Source organism: Aspergillus flavus, chromosome 6 (genome assembly GCF_009017415.1).
Source record: "Aspergillus flavus chromosome 6, complete sequence".
Taxonomy (NCBI): Eukaryota; Fungi; Ascomycota; class Eurotiomycetes; order Eurotiales; family Aspergillaceae; genus Aspergillus; species Aspergillus flavus.
In genome coordinates, this window is record NC_092410.1 from 2,744,487 (window position 1) to 2,769,360 (window position 24,874).

General features: G+C 50.7%; 9 protein-coding genes across 9 annotated transcripts; 4 read left to right on the plus strand and 5 right to left on the minus strand.

Annotated features, from left to right (window-relative positions):
• Positions 1 to 255: 255 nt before the first annotated feature.
• F9C07_1799237 (uncharacterized protein) lies at positions 256 to 2,296 on the plus strand. The gene is made up of 4 exons (XM_071508392.1): positions 256 to 460; positions 516 to 708; positions 767 to 1,000; positions 1,055 to 2,296. Exons 2-4 carry the CDS (start codon positions 533 to 535, stop codon positions 2,043 to 2,045), a joined length of 1,401 nt encoding a protein of 466 aa, XP_071367909.1. The 5' UTR covers positions 256 to 460; positions 516 to 532; the 3' UTR covers positions 2,046 to 2,296.
• A 269-nt stretch (positions 2,297 to 2,565) lies between these two features.
• F9C07_11931 (putative multidrug resistance-associated protein 2, 6, ABC-transporter) lies at positions 2,566 to 3,267 on the minus strand (the record flags this gene model as incomplete). Its single annotated transcript, XM_041286780.1, has 1 exon — positions 2,566 to 3,267. One exon carries the CDS (start codon positions 3,265 to 3,267, stop codon positions 2,566 to 2,568), a length of 702 nt encoding a protein of 233 aa, XP_041148925.1.
• A 1,129-nt stretch (positions 3,268 to 4,396) lies between these two features.
• On the plus strand, positions 4,397 to 6,522 carry F9C07_2286471 (putative succinate-semialdehyde dehydrogenase). Its single transcript, XM_041293728.2, has 4 exons — positions 4,397 to 4,525; positions 4,582 to 4,669; positions 4,731 to 6,147; positions 6,201 to 6,522. Exons 1-3 carry the CDS (start codon positions 4,496 to 4,498, stop codon positions 6,110 to 6,112), a joined length of 1,500 nt encoding a protein of 499 aa, XP_041148924.1. The 5' UTR covers positions 4,397 to 4,495; the 3' UTR covers positions 6,113 to 6,147; positions 6,201 to 6,522.
• A 542-nt stretch (positions 6,523 to 7,064) lies between these two features.
• Positions 7,065 to 9,721, plus strand: F9C07_11929 (extracellular developmental signal biosynthesis protein FluG; the record flags this gene model as incomplete). Its single annotated transcript, XM_041293727.1, has 2 exons — positions 7,065 to 9,426; positions 9,492 to 9,721. 2 exons carry the CDS (start codon positions 7,065 to 7,067, stop codon positions 9,719 to 9,721), a joined length of 2,592 nt encoding a protein of 863 aa, XP_041148923.1.
• A 676-nt stretch (positions 9,722 to 10,397) lies between these two features.
• F9C07_11928 (putative sensor histidine kinase/response regulator) lies at positions 10,398 to 14,363 on the minus strand (the record flags this gene model as incomplete). Its single annotated transcript, XM_071507731.1, has 5 exons — positions 10,398 to 10,648; positions 10,721 to 12,441; positions 12,505 to 13,765; positions 13,820 to 13,971; positions 14,032 to 14,363. The coding sequence occupies 5 exons, from the start codon at positions 14,361 to 14,363 to the stop codon at positions 10,398 to 10,400; spliced, it is 3,717 nt and encodes a 1,238-aa protein (XP_071367910.1).
• A 1,007-nt stretch (positions 14,364 to 15,370) lies between these two features.
• On the minus strand, positions 15,371 to 18,772 carry F9C07_1799678 (MFS transporter). Its single transcript, XM_041293732.2, has 3 exons — positions 17,885 to 18,772; positions 15,996 to 17,825; positions 15,371 to 15,928 (listed from the first exon to the last, which is right to left on the minus strand). The coding sequence occupies exons 1-3, from the start codon at positions 18,081 to 18,083 to the stop codon at positions 15,741 to 15,743; spliced, it is 2,217 nt and encodes a 738-aa protein (XP_041148921.1). The 5' UTR covers positions 18,084 to 18,772; the 3' UTR covers positions 15,371 to 15,740.
• Positions 18,773 to 19,727: 955 nt separating this feature from the next.
• Positions 19,728 to 20,129, minus strand: F9C07_11926 (uncharacterized protein; the record flags this gene model as incomplete). Its single annotated transcript, XM_071507730.1, has 2 exons — positions 19,728 to 19,810; positions 20,018 to 20,129. The coding sequence occupies 2 exons, from the start codon at positions 20,127 to 20,129 to the stop codon at positions 19,728 to 19,730; spliced, it is 195 nt and encodes a 64-aa protein (XP_071367911.1).
• A 1,004-nt stretch (positions 20,130 to 21,133) lies between these two features.
• F9C07_2205226 (uncharacterized protein) lies at positions 21,134 to 22,827 on the plus strand (the record flags this gene model as incomplete). Its single annotated transcript, XM_071509602.1, has 2 exons — positions 21,134 to 21,305; positions 21,383 to 22,827. The coding sequence occupies 2 exons, from the start codon at positions 21,134 to 21,136 to the stop codon at positions 22,825 to 22,827; spliced, it is 1,617 nt and encodes a 538-aa protein (XP_071367912.1).
• Positions 22,828 to 23,037: 210 nt separating this feature from the next.
• Positions 23,038 to 24,553, minus strand: F9C07_2235937 (cellulose-binding protein; the record flags this gene model as incomplete). Its single annotated transcript, XM_041286778.1, has 2 exons — positions 23,038 to 24,150; positions 24,197 to 24,553. The coding sequence occupies 2 exons, from the start codon at positions 24,551 to 24,553 to the stop codon at positions 23,038 to 23,040; spliced, it is 1,470 nt and encodes a 489-aa protein (XP_041148919.1).
• Between the last annotated feature and the right edge of the window lie 321 nt (positions 24,554 to 24,874).

The window sequence follows — 24,874 nt, forward strand, 5'->3', positions numbered from 1 at the left end:
TAATGAATTATCCGTTTGTCTGTTTCGTTCCATCCTCTGGATCGTTCGTCACCCCCCTTATGTGCCCTTTATTTGGCGTAGAAGCTCAGGCATAGCCTTTGATAGTGCTCAGTTAGAAAACCAGGATGTGATCTGTTAAGAGTCGCCAAGCGGCCACGTGATCCCACAACGATCTGGATAAACAAACCTGATCGATTTTATTAAAACATACTATATTTGCGGCAGACGGCGAAATCCAAGGCTGAGAGTGTTGACATGCAAGGGGAGACTGTCGCACGACCCTATAGTAACACGTATCGCTGTGATGGAGTGATGTACGAAGGCTCGATGCATCAAACTGGGATGGATCCCCCTGCCAGATGTACGATTCTCTATGGTTTATTGTGTCATGCAGCCGAAAAGCTGAAAACAAGCGGTGAACCGCTCCCCATATTGACAAATGTCACGGTACGAAGCTATGGTACATATAACACCGGATCCACCGCATACAAAAACACTGAACGGAATACTTGCAGGCTAGTATAAGGACAAGATGGCGAAATATTACCCCCTGTCTCAGATCCTTACCGTGGCCAAGGTCCATCCATTTTACTCTGATACCCAATGGGCTCCTACACGCGAAAGATTATCTGACATCCTTGCGAATTCCAATGATTACGCCGAGGATATTCACCTTCATTCCTTTCCACCCACAGAGAAGGCCAAACTGTAAGATAGCTCGACCTGTGATTCAATTTGAGAGTGACTCACCACTTCTTCCAAAAAGATACAAGCACATTGCTCGACTTACCGTGGATACCAGCCCCCAAAATGGTTATCGACAAAGCACCTATATTAGCACGACTGGGGGTGGATCTGGGGGTGCTCCGATGGTGTTTGCCACAGACTCTTTGGAGAATCGTCATCAAAGAGCAGCGATAGGATCCTTAATCCGGGCCTGTCAAATTATTGAGCCAGGTGACTGGGTCTTAACCATGCATGTCTCCGGCCATTTCTACCGGCAGGTCAATGCACTACGACGCTGGTAGCGGCTTGTGGCTAACGATTTTCACAGAGCTCTTGATCTCACGACAGAGCTTCTCGAGTCTGCGGGAGCCTCTGTTTTATGCGCTGGAGCAGAAATGGAAATGGAAGCGCTAGTTGACGCACTGAATCAGTATCGTGTCAATGTGGTGGCTGGCGATGCAGGGCAATTAGTCCAGTTAGTCCGATATCTCGACACGCTGCCTGTCAACCAGAGAGCCTCTCTCCAAATACGGAAGATGATATATACATCCGAGCCTATGACGCCCGCACAAAGAAAATTTATTACATCGGTGCTTGGGGGTGTCACCATCTGCTCGATGATTGGGAGCGCAGAGGCTGGCCCATGGGCTGTATCTAACCCTTTGCTGACCGGCTATAATCCCGAGTCGCCATCTGCTGACTTTATCTACGACACTCGAGCGATGCTTCTCGAGGTCCTGCCTCTATCGTACCAAGGTTCAGAAGTGAAGAGTAATTGTCATGATGGGTGTATAGCGGGTGTTCCAGACGGCGAGAAAGGAACACTTCTGCAAACTTCTTTGCAGCGGCTGCGGAATCCTCTAGTACGCTATGTCTGTGGGGATGTCGCATCTCTTCATCCACTTCCTGCGGAAGTTCGGGCAAGGTTGCCCGCAGAGGAGGCTGAGCACTACCGGATTGTCCGTATCTATGGGCGTGACAAACGGATCAGCTTCGACTGGTACGGGGAGTACTTTGAGTTTGAGACAGTTCAAGCGCTCATGCGACAAGCCAGTTGGGGCATCCTTCAGTGGCAAGTCATCCTTTGGACCAAGCCGGAGGGATTGGACAAATGCTTGGAAGTCCGTCTGTTACGAAGCACAGCGTCGGATGGGGCTTTACTGAGCGAAGAAGATTTGATTAAAGAAGTCAAGCACTTCTTTATGGTATTTGATTTCAACGAAAGTCTTTTCCAGTTGAAGTTCGTCACTGGTTTAGATGGGTTCGTTCGCAGTGCAACGGGTAGGAAGGTACCCAACTTTGTAGATAGGACCACTTAACGCGCTCAGAAAGAGATTACACAGGGATAATAGTTAGTTGGGCTGACAAAAGATCTTATGCTGAAGTCCCCCAAGCCCACTACTTAAATCCAGGGCTACTAAATGACCATAGTGCATTATCCTCGACCATACATACTAGTTCCATGCCATAATGAATGAGCAATCTTTGCCTCATGCGTTTGTTAGGGAGCGCATTTGAGGGCTTAGAAGACAGAAGTGCACCCAGAAGTCCTATACTTTTGTCATGCAGTTGGCTAATTGATCCGGCCGAAGCCGGTGAATGTCGATAACTATATCACATTTTACTACGTCACTAACTGGGGACGAAGGGCCCTTGGCTTTGCAGTTTACTGGTTACAAGGAGCTCTAGGTACAGCTGTATGTGCTCTCAGACAGACCCTCTTCTATTGATTATATTACTGACCTAATATACATGTCTCGTTGCGCCTTGGTTATAAATCTATTATCCAATAAATCCTCTATCTTACCTACCGGAGCACTCTAAACCAAGAAAGTGAGATCATTCGACCCCATTCAAGATAATATTTTCTAACATCTCCCCCTCCGGATCCTGGTAGACCATGCTCCGGAAACATGACTGATCACAGTGGAGTAGCTCCTTTGGACTGCCGGACTCTACAATCATCCCGTCATCCATGACAAGCACCAGATCGGAATCGGCAATGGTCTTCAACCGGTGGGCAATGACGAGGAAGGTGGGCTGAGATTGACCAAGGGCCGAGCGTAAGCTTCGCTGGATCAAATCGTCAGTTGGGTTATCAACGGATGATGTCGCTTCATCCATGACAAGGATCTTCGGTCGTCGGATGATGGCTCGAGCGAGACAAAGGAGCTGCTGTTGTCCATGAGAGAGATTCTCTCCACAGTCGGCAACCGGCTGGTCCAGACCTCTTTCTGTGGTTTCCTCCGTGAGGAGGCAGTCGTGTTCCATATCGGTGTCTCCTTTGATTAGAGATTCGCGGGCTGACTCAGTTGAGGATGCTCGGAGTGTGGAAGAAGTGGGCTCTGAGGCGCTGTCCTCATTCTGGTGCCATCCCACGGCTTGTAGCGCGCCCGCAAGCACGGCGTCATCGTAATCGCCAAAAGGATCAAGATTCGACCGCACAGTTCCGCGGAAAAGTACAGGATGCTGCGGGATGATTGCAAGTTGACTACGCAACCGACCAAGGCTCACCTGCGAGATATCGACATTGTCCACCATGGTCGTGCCGTGGGAACTGGTCTATTGTGTCGATCCGATAGTTCTGTAGATCTACATATATTTACGGAAAGGTATTATGATCTATATGTTCTTCCAATTGTCACCCCCTTGCGAGCTCGGTGGAAATCCCTCCAATCTTCCAGTTTATAAAGTATGACTACTGAAGGCTGCTAGAAGTTCTGGTAATATTTCAGCATCCTTATGGAAGGTTTTTTTCCCAGCGTTCTTATGGAAAAGTTTCATACTCCGGTAGTCTCCGCCATCGACAAAGACCGAGGCAACATACTGAGTTGTCCCTACCTTGAGAACTACATCTTATGCATCACATACAGTTGTTAGGCGGGAGCTTCTGGAATTTTCTTACTTTAGCTTCTATTAATAGCCCCGTGCATGTAAGATCTACCGTCTATATCTGCTAGATGCGTAGGTAGGGGATGCCTCCAAATACCTGAGAGAATTTCTTAATAATACTTGCTAATAAGAAGTTATTGTTTATTGATCCATGTTCCCGCTTTTTGCTTGGAAATAAAACAGGGGCAAGAGAGTGGTGATGGGATATAACGTGAGTTTGGGGGATACATATATCCGGAGATCCCGCAGACCCTAGAACCTACTAAGTAGCGCACTGAATAGCCTAAGGTCACCGCGTGTGCCTTACACCATACTCCCTCTGGCCGCGTATATTGATGTTTATTTTTGCATATATGCTAATGTAAGATTTTCCACTGCCTTGCCAAGGCCATACTTAATTGGCTATTAACACAGGATTCAGCTTATTAATGCATTTATTGTAACAAATATCAATGTACCTGGCCAGAGGTAGTATGGTGATGGTTAATTCATCGTACTATGGAGGAAACGTGATACCTGCATAGATGTCTTTATGCCTTCATGTCTTCTCCCTATCTAAGCCTCAGAGCCTCTGTCTCTCGTTCTTTTCAATGGATAATTTATAGACATGGAAACACGACACATTCGCTTTTTTTTTGTGGGGTGGATATGATTTAATTCGAAAGCAATGGGCGGGGACTTTGATATATCCTGTGACAAGTTTTCACTACCATTGCCGAGGGTAAGAAAATCCAAAGAGGGGTTGCGCTGCGGGGTTGAAAGAGCATCCCAGATGCCTATAAATTTTGATCTCCCCCTTTCTCTTCCTCCCGGTATTTATTTCTCTGTAGCGACGGAATCCACAGGGTCAACCGTACAGACATAGTAGTAGTTCATCATGGCGACAGAGTATAAACTACCGTTCGAGGTATGTGTCCTTTCATCGCGATCGGATAACAACCCCAATTAATGCACGGTTAATAGCTGAACGACCCAAGTCTGCTCCACTTTGACTCCTTCGTCGGCAACAGCTGGGTCCAGGCGAAGAGTGGGAAACGCTTTGAGGTCGTTGGTACAGTACCAGGTAACAGGCCTACGTAGATACGCCGGCTACTAACCTCGATAATGTGAAGATCCCGGAACCGACATTCCTTGGGCCAGCTGTCCGACCAATAGTGCCGAGGACGTTCCATCAGCTGTGGAAACCGCGCACGCCGCGTTCGAGCAATACAAGAAAAGTAACCCCCGCCAGCGAGCACAATGGCTCCTTAAATGGGATACGCTCATCCGGGAAGCCAAGCCCGACCTCGCCAAGATCCTCACACACGAGACGGGTAAGCCGCTGGCCGAGTCCTACGGAGAAATCGACTACGCGACCGGTTTCACCTGGTGGTTCGCCGGCGAAGCTGAGCGCATCCACGGCAGCATCAGCGTGCCCTCGGCGCCAAACCGCCGGGTCTTCACGGTCAAGCAACCCATTGGCGTGGCGGCCGCCTTAGTGCCCTGGAACTTTCCCATCGCGATGGTCCTGCGCAAGGCGGGCGCGGCGTTCGCCGCGGGTTGTACCATGATCGTGAAGCCGAGCCCCGAGACACCGCTGACAGCGCTGGTGTTGGCGCATCTAGCGCAGAAAGCGGGTTTCCCGGCGGGCGTGTTTAATGTGCTGACGACGGATCTGGAGAATACGCCGTCGTTGAGTGAGGCGTTGTGTAAGCATCCGTTGGTGAAGAAGGTAACTTTCACAGGCTCTACGCGGGTCGGGAAATTGATTGCTTCGCACTGTGCGCATGGACTGAAGAAGTTGACGTTGGAGCTGGGCGGGAACTGTCCGTTCCTGGTGTTTGATGATGCTAATCTGGATCAGGCGCTGGATCAGCTCATGGCGTTGAAGTGGCGGCATGCTGGACAGGCGTGCATCACAGCCAACCGGGTGTATGTCCAGGCGGGCATCTATGATCGCTTTGCACAGTTACTCAAGGAGCGTACGCAGAAGTTGGTCGTGGGTCATGGTGCCAAAGAGGGCACGACGATGGGCCCCGTGACCACTCCTCGGAGCATTGACAAGGCACTCAGCCAGGTCGAAGATGCCCGTCGACTTGGAGCCGACGTGATTCTGGGAGGGAATAAGGTCACGGATACCAAGGGGTATTTCTTTGAGCCCACGATCCTGACGGGCATGACCAAGGACATGTTGGTGTCCCGGGAGGAGACCTTTGCGCCTATCGCTGCCCTCTATAAATTTGAAACGGAGGAAGAGGCAGTGCAGCTGGCCAATGACACTAGCATGGGACTGGCCAGTTACGCGTTCACCAAGAATATTGATCGCATGTGGAGGTTACTAGAGAACTTGGATGCTGGCATGATTGGCATGAACACGGGTAACTCCTCAGCCGCGGAGTCTCCATTTGGAGGCATCAAGGAGTCCGGGTATGGTAAGGAAAGTGGGAAGGAGGTTGCCGTGAATGAGTATCTGGTGACAAAGACGGGAACTCTTACGATCGAGGGACAGTATTAGTAGGCATAACAGAGGGTCTTATGCGTACAATGCAGGTTAGGTGTCCATTTTGGACTGATTCGACAAATTGATTAACTGCTCTAGGTAGTCTAATCGAGAAATGTCATGCGGTAATCAATCGTAGTGAAAAGGCACGGACCTCAGGCATAAATGAATATAATATAATCGATTACTTATACTCCGTTTGTTGTCGGAGTCCAGCTCCGAAGAGGCACTAATTACTCGATGGGGTCTAGCGGATCCGAGGAGCATCTAAGTTTAGTTAGTTTCATCCAACTGGGCAAAAAAGTCGGCACTTAACCGCTTTGGAAGTTGCCGCTGCTCGTAGAGATTACCGGATGCAGTATAGTGCACGAGCTATCCAGTGATCATCGATGGATTTGGTTTGATCTTCTTTTTCATCCACTCCTGCTTTTTCTATCTTTCGCTCTCGAATGATTGATTGATTGATTCCAGACGAACTCACGGTCGTCGAGTCTTCCGCCTTGGGATTGGCATGATTAGCCTTCCCTGTGACAGGAAGAGTGCCCTGCCAATCATGCCAGGACTTGATCTCTTATCCCCTCCGGCGCTGAACTAAGCATTCTTTCTTTTGAGGTAACATCTCCGATATTGTCACATCGCGCCTTAACTGTCCTGTTCCAAGTCCGACCATCTCGACGACTTGATCGACACTCGGACGCTGACGAACTGCCTATTTGGGTAAGCATCTACTGCTTTTTTGTCCTTCTATTTTTGTTCGATTATTTTCTCTTTTCTCTTGCTATCGGTCCTCCCTGGGTCGGGTCGTTTATATACTCCTCGGTCTTCTGTCCGGGTCGACACTCCTCTACCTGTCATACAACTTCCAGAACCTATTCTGTGATGAACATACTATCATTTATCTCATAATTACGACACTCTTCCTCTAAACTCTACCTAATCATAATAATCAATCTTTCCTTAATCAATCATGGATCTTACTTCCCTCCAATCCTTGATCCAAACACATCCCCTCATTGATAACCATGCCCATAACCTCTTGAAGCGTGATGAGGCCTGCAACTACGCCAAGTATCCCTTTGAACAAATCACTTCAGAAGCCCAGGGTTCCGCCCTGGGCAATGCCACCTCTACATTACCATTACACCGTGCCGCCACACAGCTCGCCGCGCTCTACCGCTGTGCCTCCTCCGACTGGGACCATGTCAAGGCGGCACGCGACGCATGGGTACAGCGCGACTATGACGGTCTGATTCGCGAGTGTCTGCAGGGCACGCATACTTTGCTTCTCGACGATCTACTGACCGATCAAGACATTGAATCTTACGAATGGCATGACCGCTTCACCACATCGCAGACCAAACGGATTGTGCGGATCGAGATATTGGCCGCTGAAACAATTTCCACCCTGATGCGGGACGACGCCCGGCCTCAGGAAGGAGACGTCTCGGTGCTGCGGGAGCGGTGGGAGCAGTTCCGTGAGGGCTTTAAGCAACGTATCGCCGAGGCGATCGCAGACCCCGCAGTGGTGGGGTTCAAATCGGTGATTTGCTACCGAACTGGGCTTAACGTCCAGCCTATCGAGGACAGCGACGATACCCTTCTGCTCGAGTCATTCGGGCGTACGGTTGGCCAAGGACAGGGGTCTGCGTACCGGGTGGAGGACAAGCGGCTGAATGACTGGGTCGTCCGTCAGACGCTCAATCTCCTGCAGTCCGCTAAGGCCGCCACCGCATCGGCCCCCAACAAACCTTTGCAGCTGCACACCGGACTGGGCGATAACGACATCGACCTAGTGCTCGCCAACCCGGCTCACCTGCAGTCATTAATCGCTCAGTACCCGGAAGTAGATTTCGTATTGCTGCATTCTTCGTATCCGTACACACGGGAAGCCGGATATCTGGCCTGTGTATACCCCAATGTCTACCTGGACCTGGGAGAGGTTTTCCCTATGGTGAGCCGGGATGCACAGGAGTCCATTCTGCGTGACAGTCTAGACATCGTACCCACTACGCGCTTGCTGTGGAGTACCGACGGCCATTTCTTCCCGGAAACCTTCTACTTGGCCAACAAGCAGTTCCGCGATGTGATGGAAAAGGTCTTCGTCGATTATGTTCACCACGGCGATTTTACTGTCGATCAAGCGAAACAGGCGGCTGCTGACATCCTCTTCCACAACTCCAATCGTGCATACAGCTTGAACGAGAAGCTCGCTTATGAGGCACCGGTCTCGGCGAACTCCGTGTCCGCCTCGTCGACCGCTACTCTCGATGCATTCATGCGGGGTAATCCCGATGTCAAGTATATCTGGATGCAATTCATTGACTACACCAATACGACCCGAGTTCGGATGTTCCCTGTCGCGGAGTTCGCCAAGATCGCGCGCAAGCAACGTCGGGTGGGCATTTGTCTCTGCACCCAACTGATGCTGCAAGATGATAGCATTGCGCCGGAAGGGTCAGTCACAGGCCAATTCTACATGGAGCCGGACTTGTCCAGCCTTCGCCGCAATGTGGGAATCGACTCGAAGAGTGCCACCGTGATGACCTACTGGAAGACGGAAGAAGGCGCCCCACTGCCCGGTTGTCCGAGGACAACCTTGCAACGGGTCACAAACAACCTGCGCGAGCACGGTATCGAGGTCACTTGCGGCTTTGAGATCGAAGTCATCCTCTTGAAGCCCATCACGAACGACGCGGGCGAGACCGATTATGTTCCCGTGGTCCGGAACCACTCCTGGTCCCAAATGACCAGCGACACCCGGAAGATGGTCCCCTTGCTGGAGGAGATTGTCGAAGCCCTCGCGTCTATTGGCATTCATCTGGAGCAATTCCACGCCGAGTCTGCCCCGGGCCAATTTGAGTTCATCCTGCCCCCAGGCTCGCCCATCGCCACGGTAGACACCCTGATCAAAGCCCGCCAAGTCGTCACCTGTGTGGCCGAGCAGCACGGCCTCCGCGCTACGCTCCACCCCCGTCCACTCCCCCACGCCGCGGGCTCGGCGTCCCACGCTCATGTCTCCATCGCTCCCCCCACCCAGGAAGACGCCTTCCTCGCCGGCGTTATGCGTCACTACCCAGCCTTGGCGGCATTCACCCTGTCGCAGGATGTGAGTTACGACCGCGTGAAGTCAGGTCTCTGGGCCGGCAGCGAATGGGTCACATGGGGCACGCAGAACCGTGAAACCCCGATCCGCAAGATCTCTCCAGGCCACTGGGAGATCAAGACGCTCGACGGACTAGCCAACATGTACTTCGCCATCGCTGCCTTCCTCTCCGCCGGTTACCTAGGCGTGAAGGAGAACCTCCCTCTCACTGTCAAGGATTGTATCCGTAAGTTCACCCCCATCTTACAGTACCCCTTGAACAGGATAAAATGAATTAACAAAACAAAACAGACGATGCCGCCAAATTACCCCAAGCCGAGCGCGAAGCCCTAGGCATCACAACCGAGCTTCCCAAATCTCTCACCCAAAGTCTAGACGCCCTGGAGGCAGACTCCGCTCTGCAGAGCATCATCGGCGAAACCGTCGTCAATAATTACACCAGCGTCAAGCGCATCGAAAGTAAACGTTTACTCGCCATGGACGAAACCACCAGAAGAACGTGGCTTCTTGAGCGTTATTAGATTTGATTCATATCCATGACTTGCCTTTCCGATACCTTCGTCTGATGACATGGCATATCTGCATATGTCCTATGATATCCTGAATAGATTATTTAATTTTTACGGTTTATGAATGATACCTTAATATATATATATATATATTTTGAAACTTCTCATTGCAATTTTGGATTATCAAGCACTGCCGTGAGCATAGTAGATTTCTTGTAAGGGAACACGGCATTTAATCTAGATGCTTTTCAATATAGAGAATTTCTATAGTCTAGATTCTTAGATATTGGTAAAGGTGAAGAGGGATTATGCTCTAAATTGCTTGAAAATGCTCTATTGGTGGCAGATGCTCAGTGTATGCATTTTTCTTGCTTTATGCTTCTAGGATCCTGATTGAGTGGCGTAGAAAAAACAGACAAAACAAAGCTAGATTTCTAAATGAAACATATGCCAGGATGAAGAAGATGACACCGCTTTAAGATGCCTACTAAAAGCAATACAGCTGCGCAAGAACATATGACTCGTGTATTATCATCATGTAAGGGTATCACTCGTGACAGATCTAAGAACATATCCACATCTAATGAAATAGCTAAAAACAAATCAACCAGCCGCCTATGATAGATGCAAAACAAATGCAAAGTGTAATCCAATCCAAACCCGGCAGTCTATTGCCGATCTAGATGGATCATGATGACAGACACCGGTTTCCTAGGCCGTTCTCTGCCCATTCTTCCAAGAGTCGCGAGACCTCTTTGAAAGAAACCGGTTTCGTGAGGAAAAGATCGACGCCGGAAGTAAGGGCTTCCGACTCATCGCGCGAGCTGCTGAGCCCAGTCAGGGCGATGATCGTCGCAGGCGTACAACAGTCGCGTTCCTTCTCGATCGCTCGAATGGCCCGCGTGGCTTCAAAGCCGTTCATGACTGGCATCGAGATATCTATTCGTTTTGGTTAGAATTTCCGTGATTGCCCGACTAGTTAGCGGGTAAGAAATCACAAAGATAACTTACCCATAAAAATCAGGTCATAGCCTTGTTGAAGCCTTTCAACGGCATCAACTGCTACTTTACCGTTCTCAGCAGAGTCCAGCGTAGACAGGTTACGTTTCTTCATGAAGGTCAGCATGAGATTGAGGTTGATAGCGTTGTCGTCCACGACAAGTACGCGTGCGAGGCGCTGGGGCTTGGATTCCGGCTCCTTGATTTCCGACGGCGATGGATCCCGGACTGAAGAAGAAGGAGACATTATGGTCGGAAGGATTTCTGGAATTTCACTATGTGTTGGGGAATGTGCTGATCCAAGTAACGATGATGCGCCCGAACTGCTCGTGGCGTCTGGTGTTAGATCTGCCACATCATCGGAGAACTCGGACTCGAAGCCGCCTTTGCCATCGGGTATGAACTTGGGTCGTTCCGGGAGGACAATGGACTTCGTGGTCGGGATGCTGTTAGCGTGTGAATCAAAACACTTCCGAATGCTTCTGGCAAGTTTGTGTGGACCACATGGCGGACGGATGATATTGACTATGCTAGCGAGAGAAGAGCACTCTTTTAGCTTCGTAGCTCGGTCGACGGATTTGTCGCAGAGGAGAAGAAGAGCTGGAACTTTTGTTGCAAACTGCTTCTTCAGATCTGCAGCTGAAGTGGCTCCTTCGGAAAGGACGATGTCGACAGGGCCCTGAGACGACCAGGAGACCAGCTCGAGGCCGTACCACTCGGTCAGGTAACGACTAATAATAGACCACCAAGGATGGCCTGCTATCTCATCTGGCTCCACGCCGGCGATAGCAACCCGTCGACCTGCATGGTTGTCTCGTAAGAGGCGACTTTCGGTTGGGCTGTCCTTTTCTTTTGCGGACGGTGACCGCGGGGTTAGCGGGTCCTCGGCGATATCTTCAACATCCGGTCGCAAGAGAGGCAAAGTGACCTTCACAGTAGTCCCCTCACCAGGCGTGCTATTCACATTGATGCGACCATTCAGCGATTTCACAAGACTCCGGACGATAGATAGCCCCAAGCCAGTTCCCACGGCCAACGTATCCTCCTGTGCGAACGGAGTGTACAGGCGCCCGCGCAAAAACTCCTCCGAAATGCCTTTTCCGGTATCCGAAACAACGAGGGTCACTAACTCCTCCATGCCTGACCGGCGACAACGACCCTCAGCCTCGGTCACCTCCAGTCGCACTGACACCCGACCTGAATCTGTATATTTCATAGCGTTGCCAAACACATTCATGATAATGCGCCGCAAAGCTCCTGGTTGGGTCTGATAAACCCAGTCATTTTGTGCAATGTTCACGACGACATCCACTTCAGGTCGAGGGTGTGAAAGACTGCCTTTGTCGCCTGGATCCTCCATAGGTGACACCACAACAGGCTGGTCAGATGAAATAGTGGACTTCTGACCGTACGCATGTCCCAGACACACGCCTTCTACCACTTCCTCTGTTAGAAGGGCTAGGTCTGTTGATACATACGTGTCCAAATGAGCTGATAGCCGATCAAGCGCCCGATAGTCGGATGGTACTGTTTTGTCCCGCTTGATTTGACGCCATGACTTCTCCAATGAGACAATCTTACTGTAGTCTAGAACCTGGTTCATCGTGTCCAGTAATGTCCGGCCACATGCATCGATGGTTTCCAAGAGCGAACCCTGAAAGTCATCCAGTTTCGTCCCACTCAAAAACTCAGCCGCTGCCAAGATACCGTGCAGGGGACTGCGTAATTCATGCCTGTGGAAGAGATACCGATCAATAGCCGACCTACGAGACTAAAGATTTCAGGGATATACTTACGAAATACTGCCGATAAAGTCCCCCTTCTGACGGTCAGAAATAAGCGATTCGACCCGGCTATACTCTGCCATGATCGAAGACCCAAAGCCAAGGACAGAGCTCAGTTCCACGGACGAGTTGAAAACTCTGGTTTCGACCGTATTCCAACAAAAGCAGCCAGAGAACCATTGGGAATTGGCGGCGTTCCACAAAGGCACGAAGAGAACCTGGGTTGCGTTTGGGAAGTAAAGGTTCAGCATGGAGTTTTCCAAGGACTTCCACTTCTTTCCCGTACCCCTGCCTAATTCGGAGGTCTTGGTAGCTCGAGAACGACTCCGAGAAGGCTTTTCGTCGTCGGAGCTAGAGACTAAACCATCTCGGTGGAAGGACCAGAGCTTTCCTTTCGAATAGCGCCGGAGCAGCTGATGTAGAAAACTACTATCGAAATTTGATGCTGGGTAGAGATTAGAGCTGCCCGGTCCCGGCGCGAATGGTTCATCGTTTGTCGAGATAGCCAATACGGGAGCCGGCGAGCTGTTTTCCGTGGAACAGTCGCTGCCGCTCTCGATATCGAGCATTGGTGTATTGCCTGCCTCCAAGAAAATGACACCGCCATCATCGCCGAGCTCAAGACTCTCGCGTAGCAAATTTGCGGCGCGCTTAAAGGCCCACGAGTTACCATGGACTTCATCCAGCCGCTGATTCCCCCGATTACCCGACCACCAATCGGGAAGTGGCGACAAGCCGGAATCGCCCCGACCCTCCGACATGGAGCTGATTGAACGGGCATCACTGCTCTGGGATCGCCGCGAAGGGAGCTCGAAACTGTTGAGCGAACCGACTGAGAGGTGATTCGCTCTCAGACAAGAAGATTGGGGTGTGCCCGGAACCGCCGCGAAGCTTCCAGCATACGAAGGATGTGACGTATCCACAAAGCTCGAACTACCCTCAACAAAACAGCTGAGACCCCGAGATAGCCGAGCTGCACGTCTCCCCTCAGAAGCTTGACGGCTTACTCGCAAATAGTCCATGATAAGCATACTCACGGTTTTCATAGTCTGCTTGTCGGTGTCGGTCAGCCCATCATGGGGTTTAGTGTCCAGGATGAAGAGGCAGCCGATATTGATATTGGTCTCCGTTGTCAGAGGGGTTCCTGCGTAGAATCGAAAGTTGGGTTTCTCACGCACAAAGGAAAGGCCCTTGTACTCGTCATGTTGGCTTAGATCATCGATGACCAAAAACTTGCAGTGGCCTTCCTCTTTCTTCGAGGGACCGAGCGCAACTGTAGCCTACACGAGAAAAGGTCTAATTAGTGAGTGGATATAGTGTTCCCGACAAGTGAGACATACCGCACACATCTTCCATGCCTCGGTAGAAATGGTGCTACAACCACTCCAGACCCCATCTCCTGACATCTCATGCTTATTTGATGTAGCGGTCGACCGCGTTGACTGTGCTAGGATAAATTGTGAGTTACGATCCGAGACACTAGATAGCACAATGATTAACTACCGCAGTTCAGTCAAGAACGGAACAGATCCCACGTACCTTATCAACACACGCTCGACATCCAGACGCAACGCTGCCAGCTGCGCGAAGGATGACAACGTCGTATTAGGATTGCCCAGGACCAGAGCCTCCTCTGGCACGACCGTAGATGCTGCGCCGGTGGAGCCTAGTAACGGTGGTTGCGAAGAGATTGACGGCGACGGAGGGGTAGCGAGGGACGAATCCTGGATTGGAGCCGAAGCTGAGAAAGGCGAGCTATTGCTGCTGGAGGTTCGGTTCCCACTGAGGACTCGTTCTGGTTGAAAGTAGCGATAGAGCTCACGAACTCGGCGACCGGTATTGTGATCATCGCTCCTGTGGTTGGACTCCATGGTTGTCGAGTACGAGATAACGACTGGAACGAGAGGGGATAAAGCACGAAAAGAGATTTAATCGTTTAAGGGTTTCAGTCGCACTCCATCGTCAGTCCTTTCTCTTAGGACAGACTGTTGTCGGTTGGATTGGGTGAGGCGCAAGGGAAGAGCCTCAAATCTGAAGACTCTTATGGATGTTACGGGGAAAAGGCGGAAAAGACCAGAGAAAAAAAAAAAAAGAGTAAACAAGGGCTGAAACCGGGGGGTCCAAAATGAGTTTTATGAATAATGTCCCAGACAGGAAACCGGTTTAATATGCAGGCCGCGGCATGTGCCAAGAGGCGGACAGCCGATGGAGCAGTTGTCGTGGCTTGAGGGTACAATCCCACGGTAAGGAAACAAAGACTCGAAAAAGAAGGGACAACATGTTGCCTCATATTGAAAGTTTTACTGGGTCAGTGGCGATGGGTGATCGCACAAATGACAAGGCCCAAACAGGACGACATCATCCACTTTGGGATGCCGAATTATATGGCCGTCCGGGCATGATGCTGGTTTGGTTCCCCGCGACGCCGGCTGATTGGAGGTACCTGTTAGCGACCATTGGCACGGCAAGGGGGGAAAACCTCAAGACCCATGCGATCTCAGATGGCTGAGCCGGAATTGTAGTCACGGTTATGATGATTGGGGACTCAGTGGAGGAAGATGATGAAACGACATCCGCCCAGCTTGTATTCTCACTGGATCACCTGCAGGAGCCACTAGGCTGCGTAGGGTAAGAGTGGAGCCTGCAGTTCCAGGCCACCCTGTTTTCGGTCCAAAATGCCACCACTGAACGTCCAGATCGACGCGTTGGCACCTTTAGCCCTTCCGCTCTATCGGAGAGCTCCGCGCCTTTTACTATTAACTCCTGTCATGCATGCACGATTCAATTTAATTCAATCGAGCTTGTCAATCTCACTGGCTGATGTTTTTGCCGATGATTTATCAACTGTGATCAGTTGCGTGTTAGTCCCTCGCTTGGCTTCGCTCTTGTTTTCTGCTCAAGTCCCTCTCGATCGCTGCCTCAGGCGGGGCGCCTGTCACGGGCCCTGACTAAGCGTTCTAGAATCCCAGGGATTCGCGGCGGTGTCCCGTGGTTCAGTTCCATTACGTCTTTCCAGCTAAGTCCTTGGGATATCATTAAGTAATGCACTATCAATCATGTGAGTTGCCTAAGATAGTTTCAGACAGATAAAGTTGATATCACTCTATACTATATATATACTAGCTCGCCATCTATATTGTACATCATGACGACGCAGGGACGTAACAATGCATATGTACTTCAACGCTCACATATGTCCAATCATAACTCATCAAAGGCGAAAGGAATACGACCGGCGAGCACCGTGTCTACCATTGCTCCATCAGGCGTTTCCGGACGGTCCACATCCGAAGCCGCTTGCCATAAATGTACATGGGGATCGTAAATAGAAGGAATCCCAGCTGAATTCCACCCAGGGCCAGGTATACCGTCTGAGTGCCTTGCGCATTTAGCCAGTCGACAATGAATAACGAGAAGATCAATCCGTGGAATACATCTGGAAACGGGTATTAGTTGACGGTGCCCATGGAGAGACAGCATGGAATCATAGTAAGGGAACTCACTCTTGCTCCAGTTCAGGGTCACCAATGCTTCGCCAGCATATTGACGATAACTGTCGACGCAGAATGTGATGGACGTCGTGCTACCCAGGCAGCATCCAAACGAAACTAAGCCGAAAAAGACGGTGGGCACGATCCACGCATTCTTCTCCTGAGCGCTCCATCCGAATCCCATAAGACCCGCCGTCGTCGAAAGTGCGATGGGGATCGCCATCACCAGCCGAAATTCCGGTTCGTAGACGCCGCCATTACGACGAGTCATATATCGGACTATCACATCGGAGACCTTTCCGGCCACGGCGGTCCCCAGTAAGCCTCCCACAAACGGTGAGATGTACACGAGTCCCACTTGCAAGGCCGTGAAATTGTAGGTGTCTCGCGTTTCATAGACTTTTGCGACGGACTCGGACAGGACAATTAACCATCCGACCGAGAGTGCATAAACAACTGCCGACCACAGCACGGCCGGGTAGGCAAATAGGATAAACGGGCGCACGGCCACTCGCATCCAGTTGTCGTGGGATATTCGACCGTTCCAGACCCGGAGATAGTGTAGGTATGGCATCTGAGGTCGCTCCCGAAGCCAATTCGTATAATGCATCGATCCATTCATCGGTGCGCCGGGATCAAGCGAATCGCTGCGGGCTGGAGACATGGCGGCCTGGCGGCCAACTCCCAGATCGGATGCACGCTCGGAGCCAAAAGCGGCAGGAGCTGGGGGGTGGAGAAACCCGTCGGCCTTTTCCGGATCAGCGTCGCGTGCGAAGTGTACATGGTCCTCGCCAGGAACATCCGGTGCGATTGAGACACGGTCATGGTCTGCCTCCGCCTCCTTTTCGTTAGGAGAGTGACCTTCCGCGTCAGGGTTCTCTACGAATCCGACATGGCCCTTCTTGGACTTCTTGGGCAGCGCGGATTCGGTGTCAGCTTCCGGGGCATGATCTTCGAGTCGCTGTACATGCGTCGGGCGCCCGCGAATGCCATGAGAGACCAGGTCTGACACGCTCCTATACAAATGCGGACGTTTGCGCGTGCGGGGCCGCGGAGTACGATCCCAAAATGTTTCCGGAACAAAGAAAAACAACAGGACAAGGCAAGCTCCCACCACAATGGAAACAATCCAGAACACCCAACGCCAACCCAAGTTGCCTATAATGGCAGCACTCACCAAAGGGATTAAATTCTTGCCTCCCAAGAGGAGAAGGGTATAAATCCCAACTCGGTAGGCCCGTTCGTGTAGGAAGTAGATCTCAGCAATGGTCGCAGAGGGTAGACACTCCACCGGGCTCACTGCGATGCCTTGGAAAACGCGGGCAATGACAAGACTTGGGTAGTTAGGTGACAGGGCACACCAGACGCCTGAGATAACGAAAAGCGTAGCGCCGAGAAGGTAGACCGGCCTTTTCCCATACAGAATCGCGGTCGGCGACATGATGACGGACCCCACTCCGAGGCCCAACATATACAGACCAGTGGTGTAGGCCACCTGTTGAGTGGACACATCATAGGTATCCGCAACCTGCGTGAAACCAGCGGCTAGAATCGGTGTCATCCCACCTCCCATCAGACAATAAAAGCCCAGCGACAACAATGCAGCATCTCGACGCCAGACTGGCCAGTTTAACGGGTCGTTCATCGAATCTTCAGGCTGGGGTTCTAAGACGATCCGTCCATCCGCGGTTTTCTTCTTCGACGGCCGACCTCTTACCGAGGTACGCGAAGATGAGCGCGAAGGGGGGTATGGAGATGGGAGGGACGAGCGGGATGTCCGCTGCGGCTGATGCCTCAAGCCTAATGGCTCATTGCGGTTTGATGATAGCAGAAGGACCGTTCCTAGATCCTCTGTCAGTGGGTTTCTCATACTATCGGGATGTGCTGCTTGGAGGACATACCAGGTACTTCATCGGTTTCTTTGTCACTGAGAATCCCCAAGGTTGACTTGGAGCGATAGTTGACGTTGTCTTGGTTGAAATCCACATCATTGGCAGACGAAGGCTTCAATACTCTTTTCCACCAGGGACCTGAGGATGGTCTTTGAGAACCAGCCTCTGGGGGTTCACTGGGGGAAGCCGTTGCTTCTGTGGTGGACATGATTGCTGCAACTCAAATGTCTTAATGCTTGTAATAAGTCAAATTTATCAGTAGGACCGGCAACTGATTTGGTAGTCTGATCTGCCAGGATATCCCAGTTTCAGGTTCACAGGATGAAGCAGAAAAAAGCACGGCTGTAGGGGTACCGAGACTGTGTCGCAAATGTCGTACAATGTTTCAGTCCCGCGATGCAGTGGATAAAGTATTTCTGAAGGACGAGAATAGTATCTAACTCAAGGACATGACACTCTCCCTCCTTTTCTCAGGTCAGGGAGTTCGGTCACAACCCGCGAGATAAGACCTCAACCGATGACTGCGCAGGGATGACGCCACCCCATATCTAGGAATCAAAAGAGCAAACGAATTCGGTGGGATGTGGGAGGATTCTGGAGGATTATATAGAGTCGGTGAGCCGTCACGCGCCAGTGAAGACGGCGAAACCAGTGAGGAATATGGAGGGATCAAAATCTAATCAGAAAAGAGTAAGAGACGATAATCTACCATATCAATCCCCCCGGGGAAGGCGGTGGGCACGGCAAGGGTACCTCAACGGTACCCGTGGGTCCGCCCGTCACACGCTGGTTGGGTGAAGTACCTTCGAGGTAGATACGAGCAGGACAATCTCCCTTCGTGTTAAACTCGGAGATCAGCACACCGCAGGAGAGGCTATGTAAGAATCTCACGTGGAAAGCATTTCTGGACTCGGCTGGCGTAATTCCGAAACATTCTCGCTCCACCATTGGGCGTGGTCCAACCAGTCAAATGTTTATTATGGGGAAGAAGGCAAAAAATCCATGCGCACTGCAAGCACCGGATCACTAGGTGGCCTATCATTCAGGCTTGAAGTAAACTCTGCCAAAAAATCGTCGAACGGGGGGGACATGTGGGCGTAGTCTCAAGGACTGTTGATGCATTACTAGTTTTATGGCGAACCTTCTTCATTGAGGTGAGGCTGACTGTAGTGTATTGCCTTCTTTCCCCCTTTTTTCTTCTACCACTACTACTGTATCTTTTGTTGTTCTATGAAAAAAGAATAAAATCGAAGGGAAATTTCAAATATACAGTATTGCCGAGCGCCTGTATATGAGAAGGCACCAAGATCTTCATCGGTGCCGTTGTTAAATATGCCTCGAATTTGTGTTCTGCTCTGGCAGCTCACCGTCACGACCCCACATAACGGACCGAAAAGTAGGGCTAAAGGGATCGTCGGCTGCCATTGGCGTTGCCTCGAGTCATATGATTTCCCCCATCCTGGTCGATCTTGAGCTAATTTACCAAATTCCGTCATCTTGCAGGCGGCACCGTCTTTCGCATGGTGGGGGGGAACAAGAGGTCTCTGATAAGAGGGTTCGCGAAAAGCGGGAGGATTAGGTGAATTCTTACCGTGAGCCAACACATAAAACTTTCACAACATCGTCTTTCTTGAATTGGTGCTCTAACCGTTGAAAAGGTATGGATTTTATGTCGTCATCGCACAAGTGATATTGCACAATACGAATTACTATTACTGTTAGTATTCGGAGAGACTCCACCCGACTTGTCCACCTGAACAGCAGATCCCGTGACATGGCGCCATCATCTGCTTGCTTGCAATGCAACCCGAAACATCCTCATGCTAACGAGAAGATTGATCCAAAACGCTACCTAGAGAGATACAGTGATTAATGGCAGGGCTACACGATTACACCTCGGAAGCGGAGCGAACTTGAGAAAGGCACTGGAGCATCCTGTGTTTGGAAATATATATCTTCGAACGGATACAATAAGTTGAACAAACATACATCTAGTAGTAAACATCTGGCAAACAACAAATATCGAATATTAGTTGCACGCGTTAAATTTCAAGGCTGACGGTTTTAGCAAATTCTATGTTCCAACTGGAAATCCTATCCCGTCAAAAAGGGTCTCCCATCCGGCCCATTGATGGCACATACGATGTATACTCTTCCCACCCTCGGGAAAGAAAGCGGTCATTTCCCAGTCAATCACACCGGCAACAACATCCATATTAGGATGCAGTACAATGTTTGAGAGGTTCCGATCCATATAGGTTCGTATCCTTCGTACCCTAGCTCGCCGAATATAAGCGGTTTCTTGACGACATGCTCAGGGAGCATATAGATGTATCTCTCAAATGGTGGAACGGGTAGATTTTCCGGTTGACATTTACTGAGCCATGCATCCTCACCAGAAATCATTATACTGAGATAATCAGTAGTAGGGGAGGGTAATGAAGTCGAAAACAACAACAGCAACCGCCAATGACCCAGAATTTCAGTGATCACTGACAGATCTTTTCTATCGAGAACATTACCACCCCTTGATCACGTGTTTGTGCGTGTAACTGTTGCAGTATCAAAGAGGTTCACAGAGCGAATAAGACAAGAGATATAAGTTGACCGTTGAGAGTAGACAATGTGGATAGAGAATACCTGAGGTTGGGGGTACGCTATTACAACACATGCTCGTGGTGACACATTACACTGGTACTCAGTGGTATTGGAATTGAAACCCACCTGTAAGCTATTCCAGAATACAATTAAAAATAGAGTATATGGTCTAGACAGAGAGCTTGAATGTCATAGGTCACACGGTGTGGATGGGGTGCAGTTCGGTTGCGTGTATCTGTAGAAGCTACGGGCCGGGTGGTCTGGTGTATGGAAGTTTGAACCTTACAATAGGAATAGTCTCGCGTTGACCGTGGTCGTATATTTGACATGATTGGGATATGAGTACTATAGGATGGACCCCTGAAAGCTCAGGCCTGCGAGGGAATGAGACTAGCTGTTCTTGGATCGCCCAGCACGTGGCCCGAAAGCGTGATTCGATTCCCTGACGTGATGGGCCAAGACATGCTTGCTTTTTGCTCGCCCAGTGCCTGGATTCTAATATGCATAACGCCATGATTGAATCCCAAGCCATCCCACTCTTTGCTACTGTCGGCACCTTGCAACGTGCCCTAACCTCGCCTTCGGATTTGTTCCGGAACCTGCTGCCAAGTTGCAGACACGATCGAGTTTACTCAGGAACGCTTGGTATTTACAGCCACAATGGGTGGTGAGATGAGCCCAGGTGTTGCTCTACAGCATGATGCCTTATATCATCGCAACTCTCTCAGGTCCCTCCTGGCGATCTGCCCTGGGGAGCTGCGATGCTTCCATAGTACCATGGAACAGCCAAAATTATGGCGCCATTTTTCGTCGAGGCTGTTCAGGAAGGCTGGTACGCTTTCACTCCACGTGAGAGACGCGATGTGGCCTTCTACATCTTGGGCATTATGATCTATAAGTTCGGCCTAGAGGCGTTTAACGGCTCAATTGTGGCCCTTGCAACTAATCGCTATGACTATGATGCGATGCGGACCAAGACACCCGCAAAGACTTTTCAAAGAGTTGGGCTCATGGTGGGCCTTAACCAAGCTTGCCAGTGTATCGGATCCATTTTGATCGCCCCGCTTATTCGAAGATTCCCTTCTCGGATCGTGCTCTCAAGCGCAGTATTAGTATTTGCGCTCTTCAGTGCCCTTCTCCTTATCATCGACGCTAGCACCGGGGGTACATTTGCACCGGCAAGCTTTCGCGATCAGCACCCCGACCATGATTTTCATTACTACGGCCGGTACAACACCGATGGCATGATCCCAGTCTATTGTGTCGCAGGAATTGCCTATGGAATGGTCGAATTGATGCGCCGTGTCATTCCGCGCGATATTGTCGGGGGAAATGTTAAGAAACTGCGTCATCTAGACGCCTTGGTGCACATATTCTACGAAATCTCCGGCACGGGTGGTGCGTTCTGCACGGCGTTAGCCTTGATACCGTTTTTTGGGAATAATTATTCTTTTTTGATCACCCCGATCTGTTTCGCATTCGCCGCTATCTCCTGGTTCTTCCTCACCGATGAAACGTTCCGTAGCCATGATACGCCGGCATTAGAACGCCAGCCTTCATACATCAAAGCGGTCACTGTTGGGTTCTGGCTGTTTATTGAATCGATCTGGACTGGTGCTCGCATAATCTTTACCTCGCGCAAGTTTATCTGGCTGGTGCCAGGGTATTCCGTTGCGCTGTATGCTCATCGCTACCTGGAAAATGCCGTGGCACCCGCAATCGCCCGCCGGTACCTGGGTAATGCCGCTTGGTCACAGATTATCGTGGGTGGTTCGAATTTAGGGGAGCTTCTAGGCGCACTATTCGTTATTCTATTCACGAATCTGGTGACGACACCGGTCCCCTGGCTCCGGCTAGATGCCGTTATGCTCCTCATAACATGGTACCTACCATTCTGGCGGCCACCGATGCAAATCAGCGCTGCCTGGATGGCAGCGGCTACATTCATTCCTATCTCGTTTGGCTGGGCGGCTGGCGATGTCTCGTTGGCGGCGTACATCCAAGCGGCGCTAGCACGAGTCGAATCGAAGACGCAGAATGTCTCTGCCCTGGGTGCGGTAATGGCTTTCTTGTACTCGACGTATATTATCCTTTACGCCATCACGTCGCCGATCCTTGGAAGCTATATTGACCGTGTATACAGCGACACTGGAGGATCTGAGAATGGGGGCAATATATATGCAGCTATACAAAATGTCGCTTCAGTGCAATTCACGATAATATCGGGATTGGTCTTATTATCCACTTTCGTGCCGCGAGGATCGCTGGCGTTCAACCCGAAGATGCTGTATAATGAGAACTTGGACGGAGAAGCGGGTTTGGAACGCGTATCATCAGACGACTTGAGGAAATAATGACAACCTTGACCTGCCGGCGAACTACGGGATATGTATGGCCCTACCTCAGGTATTTACTTGATCGGACGGCGTTGGGTGTTTTTCGGGCTACTCCTACTTGATGGGTATTACTGCTACACGATACCAATAATACACTCACAATCATTTCCCTTAAAAGCAGCTAAACCCACAGCATTCATCTATAATATAAAGCAATTTATGCCCTTGCTATTTGGCATCAGACTTAGCAACATGCAACAATATCCGACGATATGTAGTCAACGGTGGCGAGCCCGAATCCTTAACCTCCAGAATGAAATGGAACAGATCACAATGCTCGATGCCTGCCTCACAGGTCCTATCGATAATTGGAACCGGCAACCTGGCACTTTCACCACGCGACCCAAAAGTCGTTACATTCACATCAGGGGTGCCGTTAATGGTACTGGGCTCAGGATAATAAATCCAGTTGAAGGTCAACTCATCCCCATCCGGATCCACCGACTCACCAGCATCCACAACAACTTCCGACCCAGCAACCCCATAAACATTGACAGGCTCCAGCCCCGAACTCCCATTAACCTTCACAAGGGGGTGATGATTAGCCTTGGTCACATCATCCGTTAACGTCCAGCGCATGCGCGCCGCGAAATCATGCTGATACGCATCCCGCCACCGCCAAATCGTCGCCTTATTCGATTTGAAAGTGTTCCCATTAAGACCCACCACCTGGTCCTGCACATCCGAGTAATGTCTGAAACCTGGGCCATGCTGATTGGAAGTGACCAACTGATACCGACCGCCCCACGACCCATACTCGGGGTGCTCCGAGACTCCCAGTCCATTCTGAATGAGATAGAGAAATGTCGGCGTATCGCCTTCCATGGTATATGCCACGTCTGGGTAGGCGGCGCCCAAGGTCCCGATTTGGATGTTCTCCTTGAGCCATGCTTTGCTTACCAGCGTGCTATTTGGGCCGCCCTTGTCGACGTCGTAGAATTCGTCGCCCGAGATCCCGACCCAGGTGGACATACCGTACTGGTTCCAGCCGTGGATGGAGTTGATCCAGAACAGGTCAGGCCACTGCTGGCGGAGCCAGGCGCCTGTGTCGTCTTGGTCGGAGATGGTGTAGATGCGGAGGTTCTTTCGGAGGTTGGCAGCTTTCTCTGGGGAGTTGTCCTTGTGGAGCTTGACAAGAGCTTGCGCGAGGACATTGGTGCCACCCCAAGCGAGGACCCAGAGGGGGGAGTTGCTGTTTGTTGTGGCTTGAATGCGGTCGAGGAGGAGTTCAGCGCCGGCGCTGAAGGTGGCGTTGGGGGCTAGGGCCGCCATACCGTAGACCTGTCCGTGTTAGTTTGTTGGGAACTGGGAGCCTGAGGGGATATACCGGAGACCCTGCGCGGACTAGACTCCGCATGTGTTCTGCGGATGGGTACTGTGAATCCGCTGGTGCATGATGGTTCAGATTGTCGACGACCTTCTCATATGCATGGATGATGTCGAGCATAGCATCTGGGTCGGTTTCATTCTTCAGCCAGGTTGATGTCGTGGCCACGAGGCCTTCCGTCTGGAACTGGTTACTGTATGTGAGGTATCGGACGAGTGACTCGGAATCGTCAGGTTCATTGGAGATATCAGAGAGCACGAATACTCGTGGTTTACTAGGGAAGGAATTGAGAGTTATAGCCGAGACAAGAGTAAGGCATGATGTGTATAATAATAATAGACGGGATATGAGAGCCATGACTGCCAAATACCGCTCCAAATCTCCGAAAAGGTTTATCCACTTCCCTTGACCACAACCATAGAAACTTCGATCTAAACAGAGGAAACATCGTCCAATTTATACAACCACCCCAATCCCCAACCCAACCAAGGCAACTGACAAAGCTCGGCACTTAGTCCCCCCACTAATCTGAACCCTACCTAGCAAGTCTATAGAAAACAACCCCGGAAAATATCCAAAGAGCCCAAACCTTCCCTTTTCGGACAGATCCGGCAGTATTCAAGATCCGGGGAAAATGCGGAGTGCAGAATGCGGGGAAATCTCACCTTATGCCGCTTG